The sequence below is a fragment of the Microcaecilia unicolor genome, chromosome 3 (genome assembly GCF_901765095.1).
Source record: "Microcaecilia unicolor chromosome 3, aMicUni1.1, whole genome shotgun sequence".
NCBI lineage: Eukaryota > Metazoa > Chordata > Amphibia > Gymnophiona > Siphonopidae > Microcaecilia > Microcaecilia unicolor.
The window spans coordinates 337,370,964-337,397,365 of record NC_044033.1 but is presented as its reverse complement, the minus strand read 5'-3'; the positions used below and the strand labels follow the sequence as shown (position 1 = coordinate 337,397,365).

At 45.7% G+C, this 26,402-nt stretch overlaps 1 protein-coding gene across 1 annotated transcript in view; it reads left to right on the top strand.

Annotated features, from left to right (window-relative positions):
• The window catches only part of LOC115464740 (vomeronasal type-2 receptor 26-like), an 80,856-nt gene that overhangs the window by 5,728 nt on the left and 48,726 nt on the right, over window positions 1-26,402 (top strand). The window contains exon 3 of the mRNA XM_030195095.1: window positions 7,242-7,533. Within this exon, the coding sequence (XP_030050955.1) occupies window positions 7,242-7,533 (292 nt within the window). The remainder of the gene's footprint in view (window positions 1-7,241; window positions 7,534-26,402) is intronic.

The window sequence follows — 26,402 nt, the reverse complement described above, 5'->3', positions numbered from 1 at the left end:
TGCTAAAAGAGCACTTGTAAAAAATGGAGTGGTTTCTTTGAAAAAGAAAATTGCACAGAATTAGAGTAAAAGTTCTGGTGTGAATCTGAAGAAAATCTGATCTAAGAAGAATGCTGAGAGGATTAATCTGGGTCCCTCTATGGGGATGAGGCAGAAGTGATTGGATCATCAAAAAGAATCTGGGGTAGTTAATGAGAACACGTCTGCTCAGTCTGATGGTGAGGATTGTTTTACTCCTTCTTATTCTAGTAATGGTGGGAAAGGGAGGTCTGGTAAGAAAGGAAGGAAGGAAGGGATTACGCAAGCGCTTTAAAGATAAAAAGTGTATACACAACTTGTGTCATGTTGTGAAGAGATTGGATAGTGAAAAGCATAAGCACAGGGATGTTGGTAACAATCTAGCTGATGTTTGGGAGTCTTCCAAGTCTTCTGAATCATCCTCTTCATGTTCTAGTGATTCTGAGGGTGCTTTGCAAGTTAAACCTGAAAACCCTAGGGACGTCTTGCAGGTTTCTGAGCATGAGGTTGCTGATCGTGCCCTAAGTAAATCCGGGCATACCTTTAATGCTTTCCCTCCACTTCATACTCATGCTTCTTTGAAGCTGAAGAGAAAATTTTTGAAAGGAAAATTTGTTGACCTATTTGCTTTGTTAGTTAAAGAACAGGGTTATGAAATTAGAATAACTGATGAAGGGAAGGAGGAGAGTAAGAAAGGGTGAAAGTACCTAACTCCAGTGGTGTGCTGGAGCAGGCTCTCACAGGCTCACAAGAGCCGGTTGTTAAGTTTTTAAGAATTTTGGGAGCCAGTTGTTAAAGTAGGGTCCTCCATGGCTACTTTAACAACTGGCTCCCAAAATGTGGGCTTGGGCCCCCTGCTGAATTCTCTTTTACTTTGCTGGTGGGGATGCTGAGCCCTGCCAGCCAAGTAAATAGACTGCTGCTGTTCCCCGCTCCTTGTTTCCAGCTCTGAGCAGCAGGCTGGGATTTCTCGAGCATGTGTGAGAAGTTCCAGCATGTTGCTCAGAGCAAGACATTGGGAATGGTGGCAGCAGGGCCGGTCTTAGCAAGTGCGGGGCCCTATGCAGACCAATTTGACGGGGCCCCACCCTAGCCCCGCCCCACCCTAGCTCCGCCCCCACCCTAGCTCCAGGGCCGGCCACCCTTCCCTCCGAGCTCCAAGGCCCCCAGCTCCAGGGCCTGTCGATCCTGCACAGTCAATGCCAACTGAAAACCATGTCTTTTTCACAAACACAGATATACCCTAATCCACTATAGAATAAGTAGTAATATTTAAACTTTCTATTTAGACAAAAATTAAACTGAACCCCCAAGATGCCAGACTCTGCATACAATGCAACACCACAGAAACAGAAAATGTCCCCTAGTACTGTGCAAAATATAAAGACAACAGATGTAAATTTGAATAAAAACTAACAAATACCAATCACCACTTTACAAATTAACAAATAGAAATAAAACAAATATAGAAAATAAAACAATACCATTTTATTGGACTAATACATTTAGCTTTGACAGGCCAAAACCTCCATGCTCAGGTCAATACAGTATAGAGATTACAGTATCCTATCCTGACCTGAGGAAGGGGGCTTTGTTCTCCGAAAGTTTGTCAAAATGTATTAAAATTAGTCCAATAAAAAGATTACCTTATTTACATGTTCTATTATAAACATTTATTAACACATCTACAATACTACTTAATAATTATAAATATATATATTTTATTTACAGTTTGTCGTCTCTGGTTTCTGCTTTCCTCATCTTCTTTTCACTGTCTTCCTTCCATCCAGTATCTGTCTTCGTTCTTTCTCTGCCATCCAGTGTCTGCCCTCTCTGCTGTCCCCTCCATCCAATGTCTGCCCTCTCTCCCTGCCCCTTCCGTGCACATCTGCCCTCTATCTCTGCCCCTTCCATTCACTGTCTGCCCTTTCTATCCCTTCCATCCACTGTTTGCCCTTTCTCTCTGCCCCTTCAATCCACCATTTGCCCTCCCTCTCACATCCATCCGGGTCTGCCCTCCCTCTCGCTCCCCCTTCCATCCAGGATTTGCCCCTCTCTCTGCCCCTTTTTTTCAGCCCCCAGTTCCAGCCCCACTATCCTACCAGTTCCCCGTTTCAGCCCCAGCCCTTTTCTGCCATCAGTCCCGAGCTTCAGCCCCCAGCCACTCCTCCCTGTCCTCTTTCAGCCCCCAGTTTCAACCCCAGTCCCCAGCCCTTTTCTCTCACCAGTCCCAAGCTTCAGCCCCAGCCACTTCTCCCTATCTCCTTTTCAGCCCCCAGTACCCACAGTTTCAGCCCCTGCCCCTTTTCAGCCTCCAGTCCCAGTACTAGCCCCCTTATCCCACCTACCCTCCTTTTCAGCCCCCAGTTCCAGCCCCCTTCATCCACATGCCTTGTATTAGAGCCCCCCTTTTCAGCCCCAAAACCATTCTCCCACCTGACCCATGCATGCCCCATTTTCCTACCAGCCCCATGCATGGCCCCCATTTCCCATATGGCCCCTTCTCAAACCCCAGTTCCAGCCCCCTTCTCCCATCTGAGAACCCCCATCCCACACCCTTCTCCCATCTGAGTCCCCCTTACCCCCCCCCATCTGAGAACCCCCACCCTGCAACCTTCTCCCATCTGAGTCCCCCTTACCCCTCCCCCCATCTGAGAACCCCCATCCCACACCCTTCTCCCATCTGAGTTCCCCTTACCCCCTCCCCCATCTGAGAACCCCCATCCCACACCCTTTCCCATCTGAGTCCCCCTTACCCCTCCCCCCAACTGAGAACCCCCATCCCACACCCTTCTCCCATCCGAGTCCCCCTACCAACTTTGTTCTTCTGCTGCACCCACTAACTTAAAGAAAAACATTGAGAAGCGCCGAGTAGCAGGCAGCGTCTGCCCTGCTAGTAAAAATCTCCTGCACGTCGTTGGGCCGGCCTTCCCACATTAAGTCCCGGCCTCCTCTGAGGTAATAGGCTCTTCCCGCATTAAGCCCCGCCCTCCTCTGAGGTAATAGCCTATTACCTCAGAGGAGGGCGGGACTTAATGCGGGAAGGCCGGCCCAACGACGTGCAGGAGATTTTTACTAGCAGGGCAGACGCGAGGCGCGGCCTGGTACTCGGTGCTTCTCAATTTTTGTTACAGAAAAGGCAGCGATCGATCGTCAGGGGGGGTGGGAGCGGAGGGCGGGGCGACCCAAGGCGCGCCGCGCGGGGCCCCCTTGAGCGCGGGGCCCTATGCGGCCGCCTCGGTCGCCTCGCCCTAAGACCGGCCCTGGGTGGCAGTCCATTTATTGGCTGCCAGCAAAGGTATGCCTTGCATGCCTGCACGAAGGGAGGGAGGAGAGAGAGGCAAGTATTGTTCCCCCCTCCCCCCGGCCACCCCTGGCCCTTCCAACTGCAGAGCTGGCTACGTCCTTAGAAAGAGCCTGTTGTTAAAAATTTACCAGCACACCCCTGCCTAGCTCTATTTATAATTGGCTGCTGGGATTTAATATTAATGCAGTGATTCTTGGGGAAGCAAAACCTGAATTGTATCCCTCATTTTTGCAGTATTCTGATATAATTTTACATATATATTGCACTTATGGTGGATGGTCATGGTTAAACTGTGATGTTAATTTCAGAAAACGTAGAAGGATAAGTCAGATGCTTGGGGATTTAGAGATGTAGATATTTGGCTGACAGAGATGACTCTTTTGCGACCTTGGTCCTTTCGGGATTATGATCAACAGTTGAGGTTGCAGAGTCTGGGGTCACAGGAAGTCAGTGGAGAAGTAATGCTGGGGGAAGCTGGCAGACAGGGTCAACAAATGGAGGCATTAGTTTGTTTGGAGAAGGTGTTGGGGAAAAGGTGGCGTTTGGCATCATCTCTTTCACTTCAATTCGGGGCAGTGTTTCCGTCAATTCTTTAAGTTTTGGCACAGGTGTTCCATTTGTGGTGGAGGTCATGCAGCCTTCCATTGCCAAGAGTAAGGCGGTATGGCTTCCAAGAGCAATGGACCCCAGCTCTTGCCCCCTGGAGGTGTTTTGCAAGACCCCATTTCCAATTAAGGTGGAAACTTTTGAGCATTGGCTTGTAAATTATCCTAAAAAAAGTGATGAGGAATTGTTTCTTAGGGGGTTTTGTGAGTGTTTTAGGATTCTTTTTGTGGTCCTGTTTTGGTGCATAAGTTTTATAATGTTTTGTCTGTTATTTTGCATGAGGATAATATGGCAGAAAAGTTGTCCAAGGAATTGGATTTGGGGCATATTGCAGGGCCTTTTTGTATTCCCCCATTTAGGGATTTTGTTGTTTCTCCATTTGGGCGTTGTACCTTAAAAAGAGGAAGGTAAATTTAAACAAATTCATCTGTAATTCAGGCCTGAAGATGGTTGGCTGAGCCTAATATTTTGGTGTTGCACTTCAGGGATAATTATTTGTGTAATGTGAAGAGAGATGAAGCAGGATGTTTGGGAAATTTATAATTTATTCCCTGGGACAAAGGTTATTTGGTCTAATATTATCCCGAGGAGAGTATGGAGAGGCACTCGCAAGGTGAAAGCTATTGAGCACTTAAGGAAAAGGGTGAATTCAGGGATGGCCAATTTCATATTGTTGACTGGGGGATACGTAGCAAGTCATGATTTGATTTCTGTGGATTGCCCTGGTCTTTATAGGTCTGATGGGGTCCATCTCTCTGATATTGCTGTTAGTAATTTATTGAGTGATTTTTGAGATATTTTGGAAGTAGTGGGTTCCTTTATCAAAGTCTCAGCTGTTTGTGGGAGATGAAGACAAACGAGTCGCTGTCTTTGCTTGTGGCAGTGGAAAAAAGGTATGCCCTGAAATACTCCAGCCTGAGATGTTTAATTCATCAATTTTGAGCATGGGTAATACATCTTCTCTTGTGTCACCGCTTGAGAATGATTGGTGTGCTTTCTGAATAATTTATGAAGATATTTGGTCTGTGACAGCCCTTAGCATTACTGCAGGGGTATTTGATGGCTAATGTCATAAGAACTAACTGACTAGCTCAATATTGACTAGTTGTACAAGGTATATGATTGGCTGGAAGGGCAAGATTGAATTATTATGTTTTGTGAACATTTATGAATAATAAAGCAGTGGCCTTGATGTTCCAACATAAAAATTGGTTTTGTGTTTTTTGTGGAGAAAATGAGTGGGATCTGTGAACTGCATGTTTGAACTTTTATATACAATATAAGGGGGCAACCATGAGATGTGCAGCTGGGACCTTTTATGTGAAGTACACTGCATTGTCCCTCAGGTACCCCACTGCTCTGCTGGGATGTCTGTGTGGCCAGCTTACTAAGTATGCTGGCTCCTCATACATCCCAATGGCTTAATTTTGTACATTTTTCACTTGGACATTTTTTTTTTTTTCGAATATGATCCAAAAAGAAAGATGTAGTGAGCACAAAAACATCTAGCAAATGGCCATTTTCAAAACAAAAAGAGATATATTTTTCAGGTTTGAAAATGGCTATGTTCCCTACAGGATTTTTGGATGTTTTCCATAAAATACTAAAGTCAGATTTAGACTTCATTTCGAAAATGCCCATCCACATTTAAAAACACAATCTATGCAGTAAAATTTAGGAAAGTTAGTTGTGCAACCTAAGTTTTCTGGTACTGATGTATTCACCCATGAGTTTTCTGCCTTTTAACAGAAAAGTCAGCTATAGCTACCCATAAAATTGAGTTGGATAACAAATTTTGCATGAACCTTTAAAGAAGTTTAATGATCTTATTTGTGAAAACCTGATCACTGACTCATTCTCATCTGATGGTTTTCCACAGCTTCATAGATATCGAGCAACTTTACATTTTTTTGTATTGTAAACATTCATACATTCTGAATTGAAATCACCTATCTCTTGCCGTGAAGTAGGTATGAAAGCTCACAACAGACACTGGTCACCTTTTGAAATTTACTGAAGTTTACAAAGCTAAAACCATATTTTTCTGTGGTAGTATGTTTTCTGCATGTTATGCCTTGTCTGAGTATGGAGGTAGTATGATTATAAGAGGGGTCGGCATTAGAGAATGACACGGGGATGGGGATCAGCAGTAACTGCAGGGATGGGGATGGTGACAGAGCTTACAGGACAGGGTGGGGACAGATCCCACGGGGACAAGGTGGGGACGGGGACAGAGCCCACGAGGATGGGGAAATACTTTGTCCCTGTGTCGTTTTCTACTTTGAAGCCTGTTAATGAACTGGACTGTTATTTATGTTTGAGTGATGCAGACAATGATATTTTGATTTTTTGGAAAAACAAGCAAACATGCTGGCCACAACTAGCAAAATTTGCATGGGGGATCCTGTACATCCTGCTACCAGCACATCTTCTAAGAAGACATCTTCTATTGCAGGAAGAACTGTGGAAGGCAGGAGAGCTAGACTGAATCCTGAGATTGCTGATGACTTCTTATTCATCCACAGATTAAAAAATCATAACAGTGCTACATAGGGCATATTTCTCCCCTCTAAGGCATACAGAATGGGTTGTATTTTGTACCTGTGGACATTTTAACAGGGTGGATTAGGATTCGTTGGGGTAGTAGAAATCAGTTATTGTTGGGGTTGGAAAGGTAGTGGCAAAACTCATGGGGATGGAGACAAACTTTGTCCCCATGTCATTCTCTAGTCAGCATTCAAGGAGATTATTGTAGAGGGGTTTGAGAGTGCCAATCTGCTTCTCCCTGCTTTCCTTCTCTTTCCTCTTTCTCCATTCTCCTCCTTCTAACATTTACTCCCTATTCTTCTTTAATTTCACCTCCTTTCCCCTTCACTTTCCTTCTTTTCCCATTCCTTTTTTTTGCTATTCCCTTGTGTCTGCTCTTTTCACCACCTGTCTCTTTTCCTTACAGTCTGGGTCACATCTTCACCTGTGGTGGATATAAACTTCCGCTAACACTTCCAGCTGTTCCATCATAGGTCTGGCCTCATTTTTGTTGGTAGGGACTGGGAATTTGGAACTTCCACCCATGCCACCTCCCCTCAGGGATGAAAAGGAGAGAGAGTAAAGAAATGCATTCAAATTTGTGCTAAACCTGGAACATACACTTTCCATCTTTTTTGGGGGGGGGCAAACATATATGAGAAGAGCACCTTTTCTAACCCTCATCCTAACCCTATTTCACTCATGTCTACCACCAATGTCTACATCTCTGTATCTTATAGTTTGATGCTAATTTAATATTTTTTATCATTTATTGTTCTTAAAGTTATATATCCTTGAATTATTACAACTTCTTGGCCTTTGTGTCTGCGGTGGAGGAAATTAACAACAGCTCGGAGCTCTTACCCAACCTCACACTGGGGTTACACATTTATGACCCTTGCAACAATGTATTCTTAATGTATAGAGCTGCCATGAATATATTGTCAGGAATGGACACTGGAATCCCAAACTACAGCTGCAAAACATCTGGACCACTGGCTGCTATCATTGAAGGTCTTCCACCTGAGAAATCGAGTGACTTTTCCAGTCTTTCCAGGATATACCAGTACCCACAGGTCAGGAAATATCTTGATTTTACTTCACAACTGTACTGCTATGGATTTACAGCCTGTCTTACTGACACAGACTACTCAATAATTACTGTGGATTCTTTTGGATTCGTATTAGATAAATGAAACCTTTATTAGAGGTGCTAAAAGCTATAATGATTATTAAGATATAGACAATGATTAGCTATATACACACAATGATTAGCTATATAAACAATCATTACATCACTGGTGTCTACATCTAAGCAATGCTAAGAGTTCTTAGACCAGGAAAAGAAGCAATAATACATTATATAATTACAACATCACTGGTCCTTACACCATCCAGGCTCTTAACATCAGCTGGGGGGGCCCAGTTCAGAGTGAGAGCCAGGAGCTTCTTTGACCAGGAACAGATCCTCTGCGCAGCGTGTCCACTCACAGATGAGCCCCCACTCTGCTGTAACAAGCAGTGGCGTAGCCAGAAGTCAATTTTTGGGTGGGCCAACAGGTTGGAAGGGTGGGCACTAGACAGTGGTGTGCTGGTAAATGTTTAACAGGCTCTCTCCCCGGTCCACCTCTGCGCCCCCCCTCCCGTCCACCTCCCCTCAAAATTGCAGAGCTGGCTATAGCCGGGGAGAGAGCAGGCAATGCATTACTCTCTCCAGGAAAAAAAAACATTAAATGATCCCAGGTTCCAATCTAATTCATGTTTAATGTGGGATAAAATGCCATAAATAAGTAAATAAATATAAACTTTTAATGTTGAGCACCTGATTCTCAAAGTGGACATATTTCAAACACTATAATGAAAATAAAATGATTTTTTTCTACCTTTGTTGTCTGGTGACTTTGTTTTTCTGATCATGCTGGCCCAGTATCCGATTCTGCTGCTATCTGTCCTCTTAACTCCGTTTCCAGGGCTTCCTTTCCATTTATTTCTTTACTTTCCTCCTTTCTTCTTCATTTCTTGCTCTATATCCATAAGTAAAAGCTGGGTCCTCCGCAGACTTGACTGTCCAGTGGATCCAGCTTCTGCCTATTTTCTTCATCCATGTGCAGATTTTCTCCTCTTCCTTTTCCCTCATCTTATCTCCTTCCTCACTCTTGCATTCCCTCCATCCATGTCCAGCATTTCTTCTCTCTCCCTTCCCTCTCCTCCATCCATGTCCAGCAACCCTCCTCTCTCCCGCCCTTCCCTCCATCCATGTCCAGCAACCCTCTTCTCTCCCGCCCTTCCCTCCATCCATGTCCAGCAACCCTCCTCTCCCCTGCCCTCCCCTCCATCCACCCATGTCCAGCAACCTTCCTCTCTCCTCTTCCCTCCGCTCCATCCACCCATGTCCAGCAACTCTCCTCTCCCCTCCATCCATACCCAGCAATTCTCTTCTCTCCCATCCCCTCCATCCATACCCAGCAATTCTCTTCTCTCCCCTGCCCCCCTCCATTCATCCATACCCAGCAATTCTCCTCTCTCCCCTGCCCTTCCCTCCATTCATCCATTCCCAGCAATTCTCTCTCCCCTACCCTTCCCTCCATGTCCAGCAATTTCTCCTCTCTCCCTGGGCCCTGTCCTCCCATCCATCTCCTGCTCCTTCCCTCTGCTGTGCCCCATTTCTCCCAGTCCTATCCACCCTCTACTTATCACCCCTCCCAGTCTACTACTACTTAGCATTTACCAGTCTCATCCTTCCCTCTGCTCACCACCCCTCCCAATCCCATTCATCTCCTGCTCCTTCCCTCACTCTGTTCACCATCCCTCCCTCTGCTGTGCCCCACTTCTCCCAGATCAAGTTACGCCCCGCACGCCCACGAGGTCCAGGATCGCCGAGTCCGTGACCGTCTACCCCTCTCTTCCTCTGTCCGGCGCTTCTATCTGGGATCCCAGGCCGGCAGCATTAGCTAAGTATCCACGCTGCCTTCGCACTGCCCCAGAAGCCCTCTCTTTAAGAGAAGGCTTCCGGGGCAGTGCGAAGGCGCCCACCCGCGAGGTCCAGAATCGCGCGATTTCGACTCTACCCCTCTCTTCCTCCCTCCCTCGGCGCTGCAGTAATTGAGTGATGTAACTGGGATCCCGGCAGCATTAGCGTTGTATCCACGCTGCCTTCGCACTGCCCCGGAAGCCTTAAAGCTTCCGGGGCAGTGCGAAGGCAGCGTGGATACAACGCTAATGCTGCCGGGATCCCAGGTACATTACTGCAGTGCCGAGGGAGGGAGGAAGAGAGGGGTGGAGTCAGAATCGCGATTGGCGGTGGCAAACTGTTTGGGGTCCGGAGATGATGGACTCTGCTTCTGGGTGGGGCGGGCCTGAGGCAAAACTGGGTGGGCCTGGGCCCACCCAGGCCCACCCGTAGCTACGCCCCTGGTAACAAGCCCCCCTTTTTATTAGGCTTAGAGCTCATGTTCAAAGCCAAGGAAAATTACAGAATGCTTCTCTGCTTAGGTAAACAAGCCATACTGTGGGAACGTGGTCACATGCTTTCCAAGTCCAGGTGGCTAACCTGAACCTGGAAAATAAGAACCATCCTCCCCTTCACATACTAAATTAATTAGAGCTGTGTCTTATCTTCTGCATTCCAACTTATTTTCACACAATCAAAGTTAAACAATTATTTTTACCCTGAGTGCACTGGTCAGTCAAGACAGAGCTGAAAAACAAATCTTTAAAATTCACTTGTATTACAACAACCTTTTCTATAAACTTTCCTTAAGGAACATCATCCTTCAGCAAAATTAAACCAAATTATTAAACCCTCACCCTTAACTGTGACAAACTGCAGAATTCAAATGGTGATTTACAGTCAAAGAGTTGTAAAAAAAATGCATGGAAAAAATAACCACCGAGTCAAATATTTAGTCATTAAAGCAGTGGGCTAAGAGCCAGGGAAGCCATGGTTCAAGTCCTATTCCCCCATTGCCACTGACAGTAATTATGACTCTCAGTAATTTACTTCACACTTCATTGCTTCTGGTAGAAAAACAACGTTACTTATCTGTAGCAGATGTTCTCCGAGGACAGCAGGATACACATTCTCACATGTAGGTGACATTATCTGATGGAGCTCCAGTGCAGATGCTGCCCAGCATAATATGACTTTAAGAAGCTTTTGGCAGCACCCCACCATGTATATACAGATGCTTTCCAGCCCTACATGTGGGCACTGGACCATCGGTACTATAATATAGCTAAAAGAACACAACTCCTGGGGAGGAGGGAGGGTATGTGAGAATACATGTCCTGCTGTACTCAGAGAACACCTGCTACAGGTGAGTAACTTTGCTTTCTCCAAGGACAAGCAGGATATCCATTCTCACATGCGGGAAACCCTAGCTACCAGGCTCACTGAAAATATCCACATAAATAACAAGTCCAAGAAAAACAGCAGAGGTGGTCCAGGAAAGAAGGAAACAACAGAGAGTTCTTCAAACAAATTTTTATTGAAGAGTGACCCTTTTGGCCAAGTTTCAGCAGTAACCTTCATCAGGGGTCATCACACTTTTCAGTATTTTCCCAATTGAACACAAATCCATATAAAATCTCCTTCTCATGTTGGATGGCCCTCTCTACTGCAGTGGCATCTGCTGTTTTCTTGAACTCACCAAAAACTAACCACTAGGCTATGCCTACAAGCTTGGTTGACTGTCTATGGGCTTTAGTCCGTTCCAGATAGAAGGCCAAGGCTTGCTTGCAGTCCAAGGTGTGCAGTGTACTTTCACCAGGATGGGCAAGAGGCCTTGTCGAAGAATGCTGGTAGAACGACTGACTGATTAAGATGGAACTCTGGAAGAAAGTTAGATGGGTGTGAACTACTCTGATATGATGAAATCTTGTATAGAGAGCCTGAATCTCACTGACTCTGAAGCTGAAGTGACCATCATCAGAAATTTCCTGATATTTAGATATTCTACTTATAATTATATGGTTGGACATATGCACACATTTACCCCCTGATTCTATAAAAGTCACCAAAAATTGTGCTTGGAAATTTAGGTGTACCCTCAATATGCACACACAATTTTTAAGAATAATGAGCCAATTAGTGCCAATAATTGGCTTTTTAACAAGCAGTTGTTGGCACAAATTAGATTTAATTGGGAATTGTATAAATTTAGGTATGGGATCTGCACCTAAAAAATTATGCACAGTCTGAAAAAGGGGAAGTATAAATGGGACAGTCTTGGGCCTTTTGTAGCACATCAAGAGCGTAGTTTTGAGTTATTATTATTATTAACATTTGTATAGCGCTACCAGATGCACGCAGCACTGAACACCTGACATAGAGAGACAGTCACTGCTCAATAGAGCTTACAATCTAAAAATAATACAGACAGACAAGACAATTAAGGGCGAGGGAAGTACTGGGTGAGAAGGAACAAGGGGAGGTAATTGAGTAGTAGCTAGGAGCCAAAAGTAGTGGTGAAAAGGTGGGTTTTCAGCATAGATTTGAAAACAGGTATAGATGGAGCTAGACGTACAGGCTCAGGAAGTCTATTCCAGGCATAAGGTGCCGCGAGGGAAAAGGGACGAAGCCTGGAGTTAGCGGTGGAGGAGAAGGGGGACGACAAGAGAGATTTGTCCAATGAGCGGAGTTCACGGGGAGGAATGTAGGGAGAGATGAGAGTGGAGAGGTAGTGGGGAGCTGCAGAATGGATGCATTTAAAGGTCAGTAAGAGAAGTTTGAATTGTATGCGGAAGCGGACAGGGAGCCAGTGAAGTGACTTGAGGAGTGGGCTAGTGTGGGTATAATGATTTTGGTGGAAAATAAGTCATGCTGCAGAATTTTGGACAGACTGGAGAGGAGAGAGATGGCTGAGAGGAAGACCAGTGAGCAGTGGCATTCCTAGGGGGGGTGGTGGGTGCGGTCCGCCCCGGGTGCACACCGCTGGGGGGGTGCCGTGCGCGCCTGTCCTCCGTTGTTCCATGCTTCTTCTCTGCCCCAGAACAGGTTACTTCCTGTTCTGGGGCAGAGAAGAAGCATGAAAGAACGGAGGACAGGCGCGCGGCACCCCCCCAGTGGCGTGCACCCGGCTGGGGGGTTCCTTCACGAGGGTGTCCTTTCGCCGGGGGGGGGGGGGTCCACGCTACATCGGGGGGGGCACTGCACCCGGGGGGCGGGGCGCATCGGCGATCCGCCCCGGGTGCCAGCCCCCCCAGGAACGCCACTGCCAGTGAGAAGTAAATTGCAATAATCCAAACGAGAGGTGACAAGGGTTTGGATAAGGGTTCTGGTAGCGTATTCAGAAAGGAAGGGGTGGATTTTGCTAATGTTGTAGATAAAGAAAAGACAGGTTTTGGCGATCTGCTGAATATGTGCAGAGAAGAAGAGAGAGGAATCAAAGATGACTCCAAGGTTACGAGCCGAGGAGACAGGAAGGATGTGAGAGCCATTAATATTATGTGACTCATACTAGAAAATTGGTGCTCACATATAAATTTAGGCATGGGAATTTGCACCATGTTTTCATTGGTGGAAATGGCAGTGCCTAAATTCACTCTAATAAACACAGGGAAATTCAAACCGTTCAGCTAAAACTCTAAATATCCAAAAAAGGTTTGAAATTATGGGTATGCAGGTGTCTCAATTTGTTGTTCCCAGATCACACAATCGAGATCTTTATTAATAAATCAACCAGGAACCTCAAATCTCCCAATAGGGAAAATGCTGCACAAACAATGCACCATCCACTATTTTACAAAAGGAGTAAAGTACTATCATTGGTTCCAGTGAGGAGAGTGAGAGAAAAAAAAACCAAACGAAAAAACTCATGCATATATGAGAAAAACAGAATAGTATAAAAACTCTCCTCTCCTTCACTAATAAAGAACAAAAACAAAATGAAACACCTCCCCTCAAAACCACCAACACTGGAAATAAACCCGGTGTCATACTACCCCAAACCTATATATCACTTTCAAGCCTAAATCCCTAGTACCCAAAGTTACTAAGTATCGCCAAAAAAATGTGAAAGGAATATATTCAATGTCTTTCAATATCTTTCAAAAATCTCCTTCACTTATCTTTTATCTTCTTCCCCGTAACTCCAGGGTTCAATAGTTGTTTAGATCTAGGCTGATGGTAATATAGCTGGGGAGGCCTCCGCACTGTTTAGTCTGCAAAACTGACACCATCCATAATTTCAAACCTTTTTTGGATATTTAGTGCCTAAATTCATACATGAGCCCTCTGTTTACACTAAACGTTATTATTTTGGCACCAATTGTTTAAGCACCACGTATACAATCTAGCCCTTCACTAACACCAGCCCTATTGTTGGTATAAATGTCTATATATGGATGTTAGAATGTATATATGATAAGAGTTTATTTATTTGTTACATTTGTACCCCTCATTTTCCCACCTATTTGCAGGCTCAATGTGGCTTACATAGCACCATCAGGTGTTAGCCACCTCCGGTGATGAAACAAATACAGAGTGATGTTATTGTCAATGAGATAAATGTGTTACAGACACATTAGGGAATCGTAGAGAAGAGGAGTTATACAGTGTTCATAGCGTTCATTACAAATTTTGGTTTCTTTGTGTTGCTGGGTTCAGGCACTTAAGTTGGGTCAGTAGGGTATGCCTTTTCGAACAGGTTGGTCTTTAGTGATTTCCGGAAGTTGAGGTGGTCGTACGTTGTTTTTACGGCTTTTGGTAGTGCATTCCAGAGTTGCGTGCTTATATAGGAGAAGCTGGATCCATAATTTGATTTGTACTTGAGTCATTTGCAGTTAGGGTGGTGAAGATTTAAGTATGTTCGTGATGATCTGGTTGAGTTTCTGGTTGGCAGGTGTATGAGGTCAATCATATATCCCGGGGCATCGCCATAGATAATTTTGTGGACCAGGGTGCATATTTTGAAAGTAATACATTCTTTGATTGGGAGCCAAAGCAGTTTTTCTCGAAGGGATTTGGCGTTTTCGAATCGCGATTTTCCAAATATAAGCGTGGCTGCTGTGTTTTGAGTGGTCTGTAGCTTCTTTATGAGTTGCTCTTTGCATCCCACATAAATTCCATTGCAGTAGTCAGCATGGTTTAGTACCATTGATTGTATCAGGTTGCGGAATGTTGCCCTCGGGAAGAATGGTTTCATGCGTTTAAGTTTCCACATTGAGTGGAACATTTTCTTGATTGTACATTTAACTTGGCTCTCGAGTGTAAGGTTCCTATCGATTGTGACACCGAGGATTTTCAGGTTATCTGAAATAGGGCGGGTGTAATCTGGGGTGACTAAGTTTGTGGGTATGTTCGTATTGTATTGGGATGAGAGGATGAGTCAGTGTGTTTTTTCTGTATTGAGTTTTAGTTGGAATGCATTTGCCCATGAGTTCATGGTATGCAAGCCGAGGTTGATTTCGTTGGTGATTTCTGTCAAATCATGTTTGAAAGGAATGTATATTGTATTGTCATCTGCATAGATGAATGGGTTGAGGCCCTGGGTGGATAAGGACTTGGCTAATGGGGTCATCATTAGGTTGAAAAGGATCGGTGATAGTGGTGATCCTTGAGGTACTTCACAGTCTGCTTTCCATGGCGATGATATATTCGAGTTTGATTTCACTTGGTATGTTCTGGTGGTTAGGAAACCCTTGATCCAACTGGGTATATTTCCACCAATCCCGAAGTAGTCTAGGAGTCTTAGTAGTATATTATGGTTTACCATGTCGAATGCACTAGATATGTCGAATTGGAGGAGAAGTATGCTATTGCCTGTTGCTATTTCCTGCTTGAATTTGGCCAGGAGGGTGGTTAACACTGTTTCAGTCCTGTGGCAGGGGCAAAATCCCGATTGTGATTCATGTAGTATAGAGAATTTGTGTATGTAATCAGTAAGCTGTTTGATTGCCATACTTTCCATCAGCTTGACTGCTAGTGGGATAGATGCTACTGGGCGGTAATTGGTGAGTTCATTTGTTTTTTTCTTGGTATCTTTTGGTATGGGTGTGAGTAGGATGTTGCCATTTTCCTTGGGGAAGAGACCTTGTTGGAGCATGTTCTGAGGAAGATTGTTTCGTAGTTTTACAATTTTTTCATTGAAGTATTTGGCAAGTTCATCTGCCGATGGGATGGCCTTTGTTGTGGGAAGGATTTCCAAAGGGATTAGAGAATTGCCAAGTTTTAATGAAATCTAGGAAATGTTTAGTATGTTGGTCTTCAGGTTTGTCTAAATGGAGATTAATGTCACCCATCAGTAATAGGTTATCTGATTTGACACATGAGTTAGAGATGAACTCAGTTGAGTTCCTCTTCAACCGCATTCCAATTACCTGGAGGACAGAAAAACAACAACACATTGAAATGATTTGCTAGTGAGTCATTAGAGATATTATATGCAATGATTTCTAGATAGGGTGATAGGAGTTCAGAAGTGATGGTGACTTGAAGAAAGACATATATTAAAGCAATGCCACATCCTCTTTTCTTTTCTCTTGTGAGATGTGCGATGTTTTAACCTGGAAGACATGTCATTGAGGATAGGGTCAATCTTAGATTGTAACCAAGTTTCTATTATTAGTATAAAACGAGGATGTGACTCCTCAATCCAGTCTTTAATAGTTTCAGTTTTATTGATAACTGATCTGGCATTAATATTAGAATGGGTAGATATGAAACAAAGGCGTCTTTCAATGGAGTGATTGCAGTTAACTGACAACTACGTTGAAATGACACTAATCATGGTTATTAGAATGATTGGATAGTGGAGGGAACTTCGATCCAGACCTAGCTGGATGACCAGGTTTTGCTATTATTGTTATTATTATTATTTTGGCTTCTATCAGTACACAATCTTTACTTCAATTGAGGTAGCTAGTCCCCCCAACTGGCCCGAGACAGGGAACCCTCTGGACCAATACTTAACTGGCTTGGGGAGGCATTCTGCAATATGCTCTTTTTTTTTGTCTCCATCTGGAAAAATGGTGACACTATTTTTCTGTCATTGCATATTGTTTAAAATACAGCAGTACTTGTGCATTCGATTAGGGAGTAAAAGTTCTTTTCTGCACATGCATTAGAAGCCTGTGTGCTCCGCTTTAACATACAGATTATTACACTTGTACCTTGATAAGCAGTGAGGTGGGTGCCTGCAAAACAGTTTACAACAATTGTAAAAGTGCTAAAAGGAAAAGAACTCCATAATGTAGACAGAAAAGAAATAGGGAGAATATGTGAAGAAAAGAGAACCAAAGTTATAAAACATGGAATCTCTAAGGCTGGCTAAAGGTGTTCTGCTCAGCAAACGCTCGGGTAAAAAGAAATGCATTCAGTGAGGTCTTGAATTTAGCCCTAAACCAGTGAAAACTAAAAACACACAATCTATGCAGTAAGATTTAGGAAAAGTAGTTGTGTGAATGTAGTTTTCAGGCACCAGCGTTCTAACTTGTGGGGTTTCCTGTGAGTTGTCTGCCATCTTGCACAAAAGTCAGTTCTAGCTGGTTATAAGAATGAGCTGGATAATGAAAATTTGCATGAAACACTGAGGTTTAGTGATCTTGCTTGTGAAAACACATTTGCATGTGCTGGTTTTAAAAAATATCATAGATAACGAGCCGCTTTCCTTGTTTTTGCGCCACCAGGGGAGTGACATGAAAATTTACTACAGAGATTGGACACACGTGCATCTGAACTGTGCTGAAGCTCTTTGTACCACTCTGCCTCACAGATTATTACATCCATGGCTTGACAGCACATAACCAGTGAACTGTGAGCCTGAATATCTAGTTAAGTGCTCATTTTCTAAACAAAAAAACATCCAAAAAGTGGCACAAAATGACATTTCCCCCCAAACACCCAAATCACTATTTTCAAAATCCATTTTAAGACATTTTTCTAAACAGTTTGTCTGCAGAGCATCAGAATCACAATGGAGTGTATCGTGAGCATGTTGGAGGTGGGATTTGGGTGTTCCTAAGGCTTCGATATTTTTCTGTCATAATGGAGCAAAACAAAAACATTCAGAGCTAAAACCTTGATGTTTTGGGCTAGACTTGTTTTTATAATGACTAAGTCACAAAAAAGTGCCCCAGATGACCACGGGAGGGATTAAGGTATGAACCCCCTCCCACCCCATCCCCCAAAGATATGAAAGAAACAGAACATACCACCCTCTATGGCAGCTTCAGATGTTATGGCCAGTCCTATTAGAGCAGCAAACAAGTCCCTGGAGTAGCCTAGTGGTCAGTGCAGTTCACTGTGCAGAAGGGGATCCAGACTCATAATCCACTCTATTACATTTCTGATGGAAAGTGTAAGCCTCCAAAATCCACCAAAACCTATTGTACCCAAATATATTTGACACTTGCAGGAATAAGGGCTATTATAGTGGTGTACAGTTGGGTACAATAGGTTTTTGGTGGGTTTTGGAGGACTTCCCATATAATATAAGGGGGTAACGTTAAGATGTTTACCTGGGACCTTTTATGTTAAGTTCTTTGCAGTGTCCCCTAGTGTGCCCCACTGCTCGCTGGGATGTCTATGTGGCCAGTCTACTAAAAATGCTGGCTCCTCCTACATCCCAATGGCTTGAATTTGTGTGTTTTTTTACTTGGACTTTATTTTCAAGAATGGTCCAAAAAAAATAAAAACACAAGGTTGGATTCGATGTATGGCGTCTGAAAATTCCGCATAGAAAATCATACACCTAGGCATATTCTCTATAGTACACCTAAATTTTATAGAATAGGCTTAAGTTTCCGCACAGTATATAGGATTAGGCCAAGCACCTCTCCACAAGACCAAGTTTAGTTGCAGCCATTTACACCATGTTTTACTTGGCATAAATCCTGATACCTAAACTAGGTGCAGAGCGGATGTATTCTATAGCAACATGCATAGATTTTAGAAAAGCTCACACCCCACCCAGGGACATGCCCCCTTTTCAACTATGCAGCATAGAATTTACATGCATCATGTTACAGAATACACTTATTGAGATGTGCACATAAACATAAATACCAATTGGTACTAATTCCTTGCTAACATCCAATAAACAGCGCTGATTAGCTAGTTAAACAATAAACTTACGCACATTGTTATAGAATACGCTTCGATTTCCTCTCAGAAATTGAGGTGTGATATATGGAGGGGCATAATTGAAAGGTCGGCTAAATATGAATTTGGCCGGCCTCACGAAGGCGGCCACAATCAGGTAGGTATAATCGGAAAATAATATGGCCGGCCATAGACATTCCACTATCGCGGTTGACGCCGGCCAAATCGTGGGTGGTCAAAGTATAGGAAAATGGCTGGCTTTATTCCATTATCGCAGTTGAAAACGGCCAAATCAGGGGCAGGCAACATATACGAAAAATACAGCACTTATGTGAGAAACGCGTTACTGTACTTTATACTTGTCTCAATGTTCCTTATTTTTTCCCCGCAACTACATGCACTGTGGAACATGCAGGTATGGGGAATATAAGGAGCATACATTTGAAGTTCGCACACTTGATAATGATCCATATAAGGAAAACTTCCATAAAAAGAAAACTCCACACGTAGGCCCCGCACGCGTGACAGTCCATGAACGTCCATGGCCATGCACGTCCATGCGTCACGGCCATCCATGTGTGGAGCCATTAGAGATGCCAAGACGTGCAAGTACTGACCTGTCCATAAATGGGATGGTCGTCCATATATGGAGCTGTACATGTAAGGACGTCCATCACGCATGGGCATCCATATAAAGCGATGCACGCTTTCCAACGGTTATTCACTGAGAAACATGGCACTGCGGAGGGAGCTGAACTTCTCCTTTGGAGAGAATCTGTTATTAGTATACCTGCGCTTGAAGCACAGGCGTATTTCTTTCCCCCCCCCCCCCCACCACCACCTGCCCCCCAGGACTCTCTCCATCGAAGCCTGGGGTGAGATAAGGGTCTATGCTGTAGCTACACACCATAGGCGCCTCGTATAAGAGGCTTGGGGAGGCTAAGCCTCCCCAGCCCAACCGTGACCTATCTATCGCTTCCCCTGCCTTCTTGAATTCAGGGCAGGAACAAAATTGTATTTTCCTCTCCCCGACAGCACCGGTGCCTGCCCCACTCCACTAATTTCTTTTCTTACTGGCTGCAGGGTGTCAGCACAAGGGGGGGGGGGGTGCTCCGCCGCTCCTGCTGCTCACTCCTCTTCTTCCTGGCACCCCCCCGCACCAGCCCTTTAAAAAGAAATGTCCGACGTGGTGGCGAGGAGCAGCGCCTCGTGTCTGCAAGTAAAAGAAGCGGATCATCTCATTGGGCCTTCCCTCACTCTGTCCCGCCCTCCTCTGACGCAACTTCCTATTTCCGCAAGGGCGGGACAGTGAGGGAAGGCCCGATGAGACGATCCGCTTCTTTTACATGCAAATGCGAGGCGCTGCGCCTCACCACCACGTCGGATGTTTCTTTTTAAAGGGCTGGTGTGGGGGGGGGGGGGTGCCAGGAAGAAGAGAAGCGAGCAGCGGCGGAGTCTGAGTGTTGCAGCATGCGGTAAAGTCGGGGGGAGGGAGGAGTGGAGGGGATAGGTTGTGGAGGGCAGGTTCTTGGGTGGGCGAGGAGAAGGCTAGTTTTTCATAAACGTAGTTTCAAGCAGAATGGTGATACAATGCAGAAATAGTCTGCAATTAAAGTGGCAGTGGGAGTGCTTCGCTATGGAACTCCTAAGGGAGGCTGGGCTCTCAGGAGGATTTGATAGTCGCCTTCCAAAGTTCCATAGAAACCTATGGAACTTTGGAAGGCTAAGTGCTTTGAAAATATGCCTCTTTAATGTTTGCACAGAGGTTGCATGGATATGAGCACTGAATGTACCAGCTATTGGTAGTTTGAGATTTGCATCATTTTCCAATTAAAAGAACAAAACTATTAGGAGCTTTAAACTGCCATAATGCTGACATCATATGCCTCCAAGAGACCAGTTTGTTGGAATGAAAGCACTAGAAGCTGAAATGTAGATAAATGGGGGAGGTTTTTTGCTCACACTCTGTGGGGCGCAGGGGTGAGGTGGCAATTTTAATCCACAAGACGGTCCACTGCACTGCGCGGCACATCTTTCATGATGATCGTGGTCACAATGTGGGGATGCAATTGTATTTACGTAGGAAAGATTTAATACTTGTGAGAATTTATGGCCCTGTTCCCAGGGAGCCCTCTTTTTATAGTAAAGTAGTATTACAGGAAAGTTGTCGTTTTCCAGGCTTGCCACTAATTATCCCAGGAGATATGAACATGGTCATGGATCCGTCTCATGACCATTCGTCTGGTGTATCCCCTACCCCCACTACTGGAGAGAATGAGTTGCAGACCTTTTGTAAGACCTTGGGGCTGGATGTTGAAGGGAGATGGGGAGGACATAGGGGCAATGTTGGATAGTGGTGAGGGGCAAGACAAAGGGGCAATGTTGGATTGGAGCAGAGAGAGAGAGAGGTTCTATAAGTTAAAATAAAAATATTGTTTCATGCAGATCTCCTTTGTTTAGACATAACTAAATGGGCTATAAGCACCTAATGCAGTCCATTGGTTTTCTTATATTTTGTTGTTGTGATGACTTATACTGTACCAAAATTGAAAACTCTTATCTCTATCTGGTTGTTAATAAAAGGAGTTCATTCTGAACACTATCCACCCTGTTTTGTGGCTGTACATTAGGAATTGTGATATTATGATCCTTGTTTCATATTGTTGACGGTCTGTGTTTTCCGTATGGGTGGTATTTTGGTGTATTAGAGTTTGCCCAGTGTAATGCTTTTTCATGCATAATGTTACTTCACTAATGTGACCATTTCATTTTGGGATTTTCCATGGATGGAAATAGCAGTGTTTAATAATTGATAACATTTTTGAATAGTATACATTGGTTAATATATGCTTTGAACAACCACTTTCTTCTTTGACATAAGATATATATCTAATATCCAAATGTAATAAAAGGTAGTAATTGTGACTATTTTACTTTTATGTATTTATTTTTTTCTGTGTGTTGTCAGACAATTTTGGATATAAGCCCCACCCTTGGCACCACCCCTAACTCCGCCCCCTTTAGCCTCCCCAAACAGTTGGGCCACCGACCGCCTATGCTACACACATAAGAGCTCCCTCAGTACTGTAAGCACAAACTGTCCCCCCCTCCCCAATTAGAGTTGTGAGTCTCTCCTATTTGATTTCCAAATGAATTTGTGTGCTGAAGGCAAGAAGGGCCATCCCCTCACTCCTGGTGTACAAACATATCTTGCAGAAGATTTGGCATTCGGAGGGACCTCGAGTCCCTCCGATGGAGGTTCCGCCGAATTAGGAGCCACAACCCTGACATGATCAGGGCAGTAAGAAGGCGCCTCAGGGATCAATGTAAGTATTATAAACAGGGCACCTGTACTCATTTGTAAATGTATTTAATAATGCAAATGTCCTGTACAATATCAGTTTCCATGTGGCTAATAGGCAACTAGTAAGTCATAACTAGGGTTACCATATGTACGGATTTACCCGGACATGTCCTCTTTTTGAGGGCATGTCCGGGCGTCCGGATGGATTTTGCCAGTCCGCCCGTTTGTCCGGATTTCTGGACAAATGGGCAGGCAGGCGGCGGGCCTATCCTAGCCGCCCCTTCCGGCCTTCCCTTACTTACTATCTACTGCCCTGGTGGTCTAGAGACTTTAACTCTTGGCGGTCATTTTGAATCCCGAGACCGTCACAGCAACAGGATGCAGGGCAAGGACAGAGCTCCGGGCAGGAAAGAGGGGGCTCTTTTCTGCCCCGAAGAGGTCACTAGACCACCAGGGCAGTAGATAGTAAGTAAGGGGAGGGGAGGTGAATATGTGACCCGGGGGGAGGGGAGGGAGGTGACCCGGGGGGATGGGAGGGGAATATGTGACAGGGGCGGAGTGAGTGTGAGAAAGGGGTGGGGCATGGGCAGGACAGGGGTGTGGCATGGGCATGACATGTGTCCTCTTTTTCAGAGGACAAAAATATGGTAACCCTAGTCATAACACCTCTGTCCCAGATCAAGGCTTGAGGTTGCAGCTACCCTCCTATGAGTGTGGCTGCAACTTCTAACTAACCTCCTCTGAGATGAATGAGATGACATGCCTCACTTCTGTATCCCCCTTTCTGGGGTGGATACTCTGTCATGGTATTCCTGCCTGAGGTCCTACTCTTAGTGGATGTCATTGCCTCATATTAAAGTTAAGTGCTTCCCCCCAAAAAAAACAAAAACTCAAAATGGTCAGCCAAGCATAGTCACAAATCATTATGCAAACATGCTGCTGAGCAATGAGTGTGGTCTGCCTGTGTACTCTGAATCAGACCAGCATCCAGGGTTCCCTGCCATCTCATCTCTTGCATCTCACACCCCATCCCCCGCCTCAGGCCAGCCAGCTCCTGCACTATGTAAGCCATGTTGGATGTGCTGATCTCAAAGACAATCCTGTTACATACACAGGGCGCCAGCAGCGGCAGGAGGAAGCCTAGGAGGAGGAGGAGGACCAGGAGGAGGAGGAGGCCCGGGAGGAGGAGGAGGAGGCCCAGGAGGAGGAGGCATGGGAAGACATGCCTCCCCTTGAGGGGGATGATGATGGGTCCACACCCCTGCCTTTTCCACCTTATCCCCACCCCCAGCCTCAGCCCCACCCCCAGCACTGCGCCTCCTACAGCAACTGGTTGATACTCAAAACCAGTTGCTGCAGGAGGTGGCAGCAATGCAGCAGGAGGTGGGAGCGATGCGGCAGGCTAACAAGCAGCACTTCAGGGTGCAGAGCCTGCTCCTGGTGCTGCTCGTTAGCCTGCTGCAGGGGGCCCTTCAGCGGGGAGAATAACTCATCCCCCCAAAATTGTAAATTGTTTATTTTATTGTTAAATACACGTTTTATATTGTTCTTAAGTACACATTTTATATTTTTATATATAACAGGGTGTGTGTCTCTACTTTGTGCACTACATATTATCAAATGCTGGGGTTGATTTGAGGGGAGGCAGCAATCTGGGTTGCATGACAGCTAACCTGTGACAGAGAAATTTTGGTATATATGTGTGATAAGGGTAGCCATACAGAAGCCATCTGTTCCTTCCAAATTGCATGGCTGCATGGTAAGGGGGAGGAGGCTCGGTGGGCATTGCTGTTGAGGAACACAAATGCCCATCCAGCCTCTCCCCCCTTACCATACAGTCCCACAGCACTGAGGTGTGTAAATAATAGGCATGTTGTCTAGCACTAGTGATCTGCCAAGTAGAAACTTGCAGATAACCATAGGTAGCGCATAGACGATGTTTGCTCTCTGATCGCCAGACACCCTTACCCACAACCAAACCTCATTGGTGAGGGCCAGGAAGGAGCTACAAACAGCTGGGTCATCTTTTCACATTGAAGGTATCAGCAATAGTATATAGTGCTGAGGAGAAAAGGGAAACCAAGGGTAAAAGCATTAGATGGATGCTTACTTCATCACAATTGCAGTATAATACATCAGGTACAGAAGGGCATAGGCTAGGAAGATTATATAGGCACCGGGTTGTAGCCACCTGCAGGTAATTTAAATATGAACTGTAACCAGAATCCCTCTCTCTCACCATGACTTAAGGGCTCAAGGACATGGTAGGCACGCACCTGTGGTCACCTTGAAAATAGTTTGCAAGATAGAATAGAGAAATGTTGTTCCATAACTATGGAGGATTGTAGGACTGTGTTGAATAATGTGGAAAAGACATTCAGGGCATATATGCTTCCCCTGCTCCCCACTCCCAACAACACTGAGAATGGTGCGCACTTCTGAACAGGGGACTGGGGTTCACTAAATAAAGAAGGATGGAACCTAGCGGGGAGACACATGAGGTGCAAAGCAGGAGAAAAACTACCAGCTGTGGATACCCGTGAACCTGGTGAAAATAGAGGTAAGATTGGAATGCAGAGAATATACAGAGAATGGGGAACCCTTGACCATGAGGGATGCACACATCCATTCTCAGGGCCTCTCCCCCCCCCCCCCCCCCCCCCCCCCCCCCCCCCCCCCCCCCCCCCCCCCCCCCCCCCCCCCCCCCCCCACCCCCCCCCCCCCCCCCCCTCACCACAGGCAGCCACAACTGAGTGTGTCCAATAGAGAAGAAGACATCTGTACAATGAATTGGGTAGAAACAATCATGGCTCTCAGAGTCCAGTGTATTATAGTCCACTGCTGTCTCTTGCAATCCTCTTGACCAGGTGTCCTGCAAGATGCAAGAAGTGTTTGTTTAGCACCTACATAGCAGAAAGGGAAGAGGTGACTGAGAGGTATGAGCTTACCTTGAACTTGTGGTGCAAGAATCTGTTGGCTCCAAGGGACCAGAGGCTGCCTGCTTCAACAAAGGAGAGAGAGAATGGGGAGCAGTGAGGGAGCACAACACACACAGCAATGAACTCCTGGAGGGTACAGAATGGAATGGTCACATGTAGAAAAAAGCAAGGTGCAGTGCCCCCGGGTGGACGGAGCCGCCACTAACATGGCGCCGTGCCCCGACGGGCATGCATGAAGATCCCAGCGGGGTGCGAGCTGGGTGCGGCGGGATTTTCCCACCGCACAGCAGCATCCTGCTGAGGAGGGTGGGGAGCAAAAGGGGTTTATAACCCCGAAGCAGAGCCTGGTCGTCCTCTTCTGGCGTCCGGGCATCAGCCTGCAGCAACATCACCTGAGCCGCGAGAAAGCCCTGCTTGAGGCCGCGCGGATACGCTCAACATCTCTGCACAAAGTCCCGACCCCCAGATAAGTGGCAAGCCAAGCAGGCGCAGCCCAGGCCCACCACTCGGTGCTGTGCGAGCTCTGAACAATAGTCGTTCATTTGAGCGACCTCCTCCCATGGCCGTGAGTGCGCCTCGCCAACTGCTACACACTGCCTGATCCGAGTGCAGCCGGCGTTGCTGCACAATTCTATACAAGACGTGGAAGGCCGGCAGTGTGATTAGGGTTTCCTGGCAGGGCCTCATCAAGGTAGGATATATTTTTAAAAAAACAAAAAACCAGGGCTGTGCCTAGGGTCTCTGGCGCCCCCCTGCAGACTATCAGTTGGCGGCGGCGGTGGCCCTCCCCCTCCCCCGTGAAAATGATCGCTCACCACTTGCCACACTGACAGGAATTGTCAGCAATATTCTTAGAAACAAATTGCTATACATTGCAAAATAAGATAGCAGATGTAAATTCTCAAAGTGGACATATTCCAAACACTAAAATGAAAATAAAATGATTTTTTTTCTACCTTTGTTGTCTGGTGACTTTCTTTTTCTGATCATGCTGGCCCAGTATCTGATTCTGCTGCTATCTGTCCTCTTAACTCCGTTTCCAGGGCTTCCTTTCCATTTATTTCTTTCCTTTCCTCCTTTCTTCTTCATTTCTGGTCCTCAGCTTCTGCCTATTTTCTTCATCCATGTGCAGTTTTTCTCCTCTCTTCCTTTTCCCTCATTTCATCTCCTTCATCTCTCTTCCCTCCCCTCTATGTCCAGCAATTTCTCCTCTCTCCCTGAGCCCTGCCCTCCCATCCATGCTCCTCTGTCCCCTGCCCCCTCCATTCATCCTTTTCCAGCAATTCCCCTCTCTCCCTGAGCCCTGCCCTCCCAATCCATGCCCATCCATGCTCCTCTGTCCCCTCCATTCATCCCTATCCAGCAATTCCCCTCTCTCCCTGAGCCCTGCCCTCCCAATCCATGCCCATCCATGCTCCTCTGTCCCCTGCCCCCTCCATTCATCCCTATCCAGAAATTCCCCTCTCTCCCTGAGCCCTGCCCTCCCAATCCATGCCCATCCATTCTCCTCTGTCCCCTGCCCCCTCCATTCATCCTTTTCCAGCAATTCCCCTCTCTCCCTGAGCCCTGCCCCTCCCATCCATGCTCCTCTGTCACCCTCCATTAATCCCTATCCAGCAATTCCCCTCTCTCCCTTCCATGACCCCCCCTCGCATCCATGCT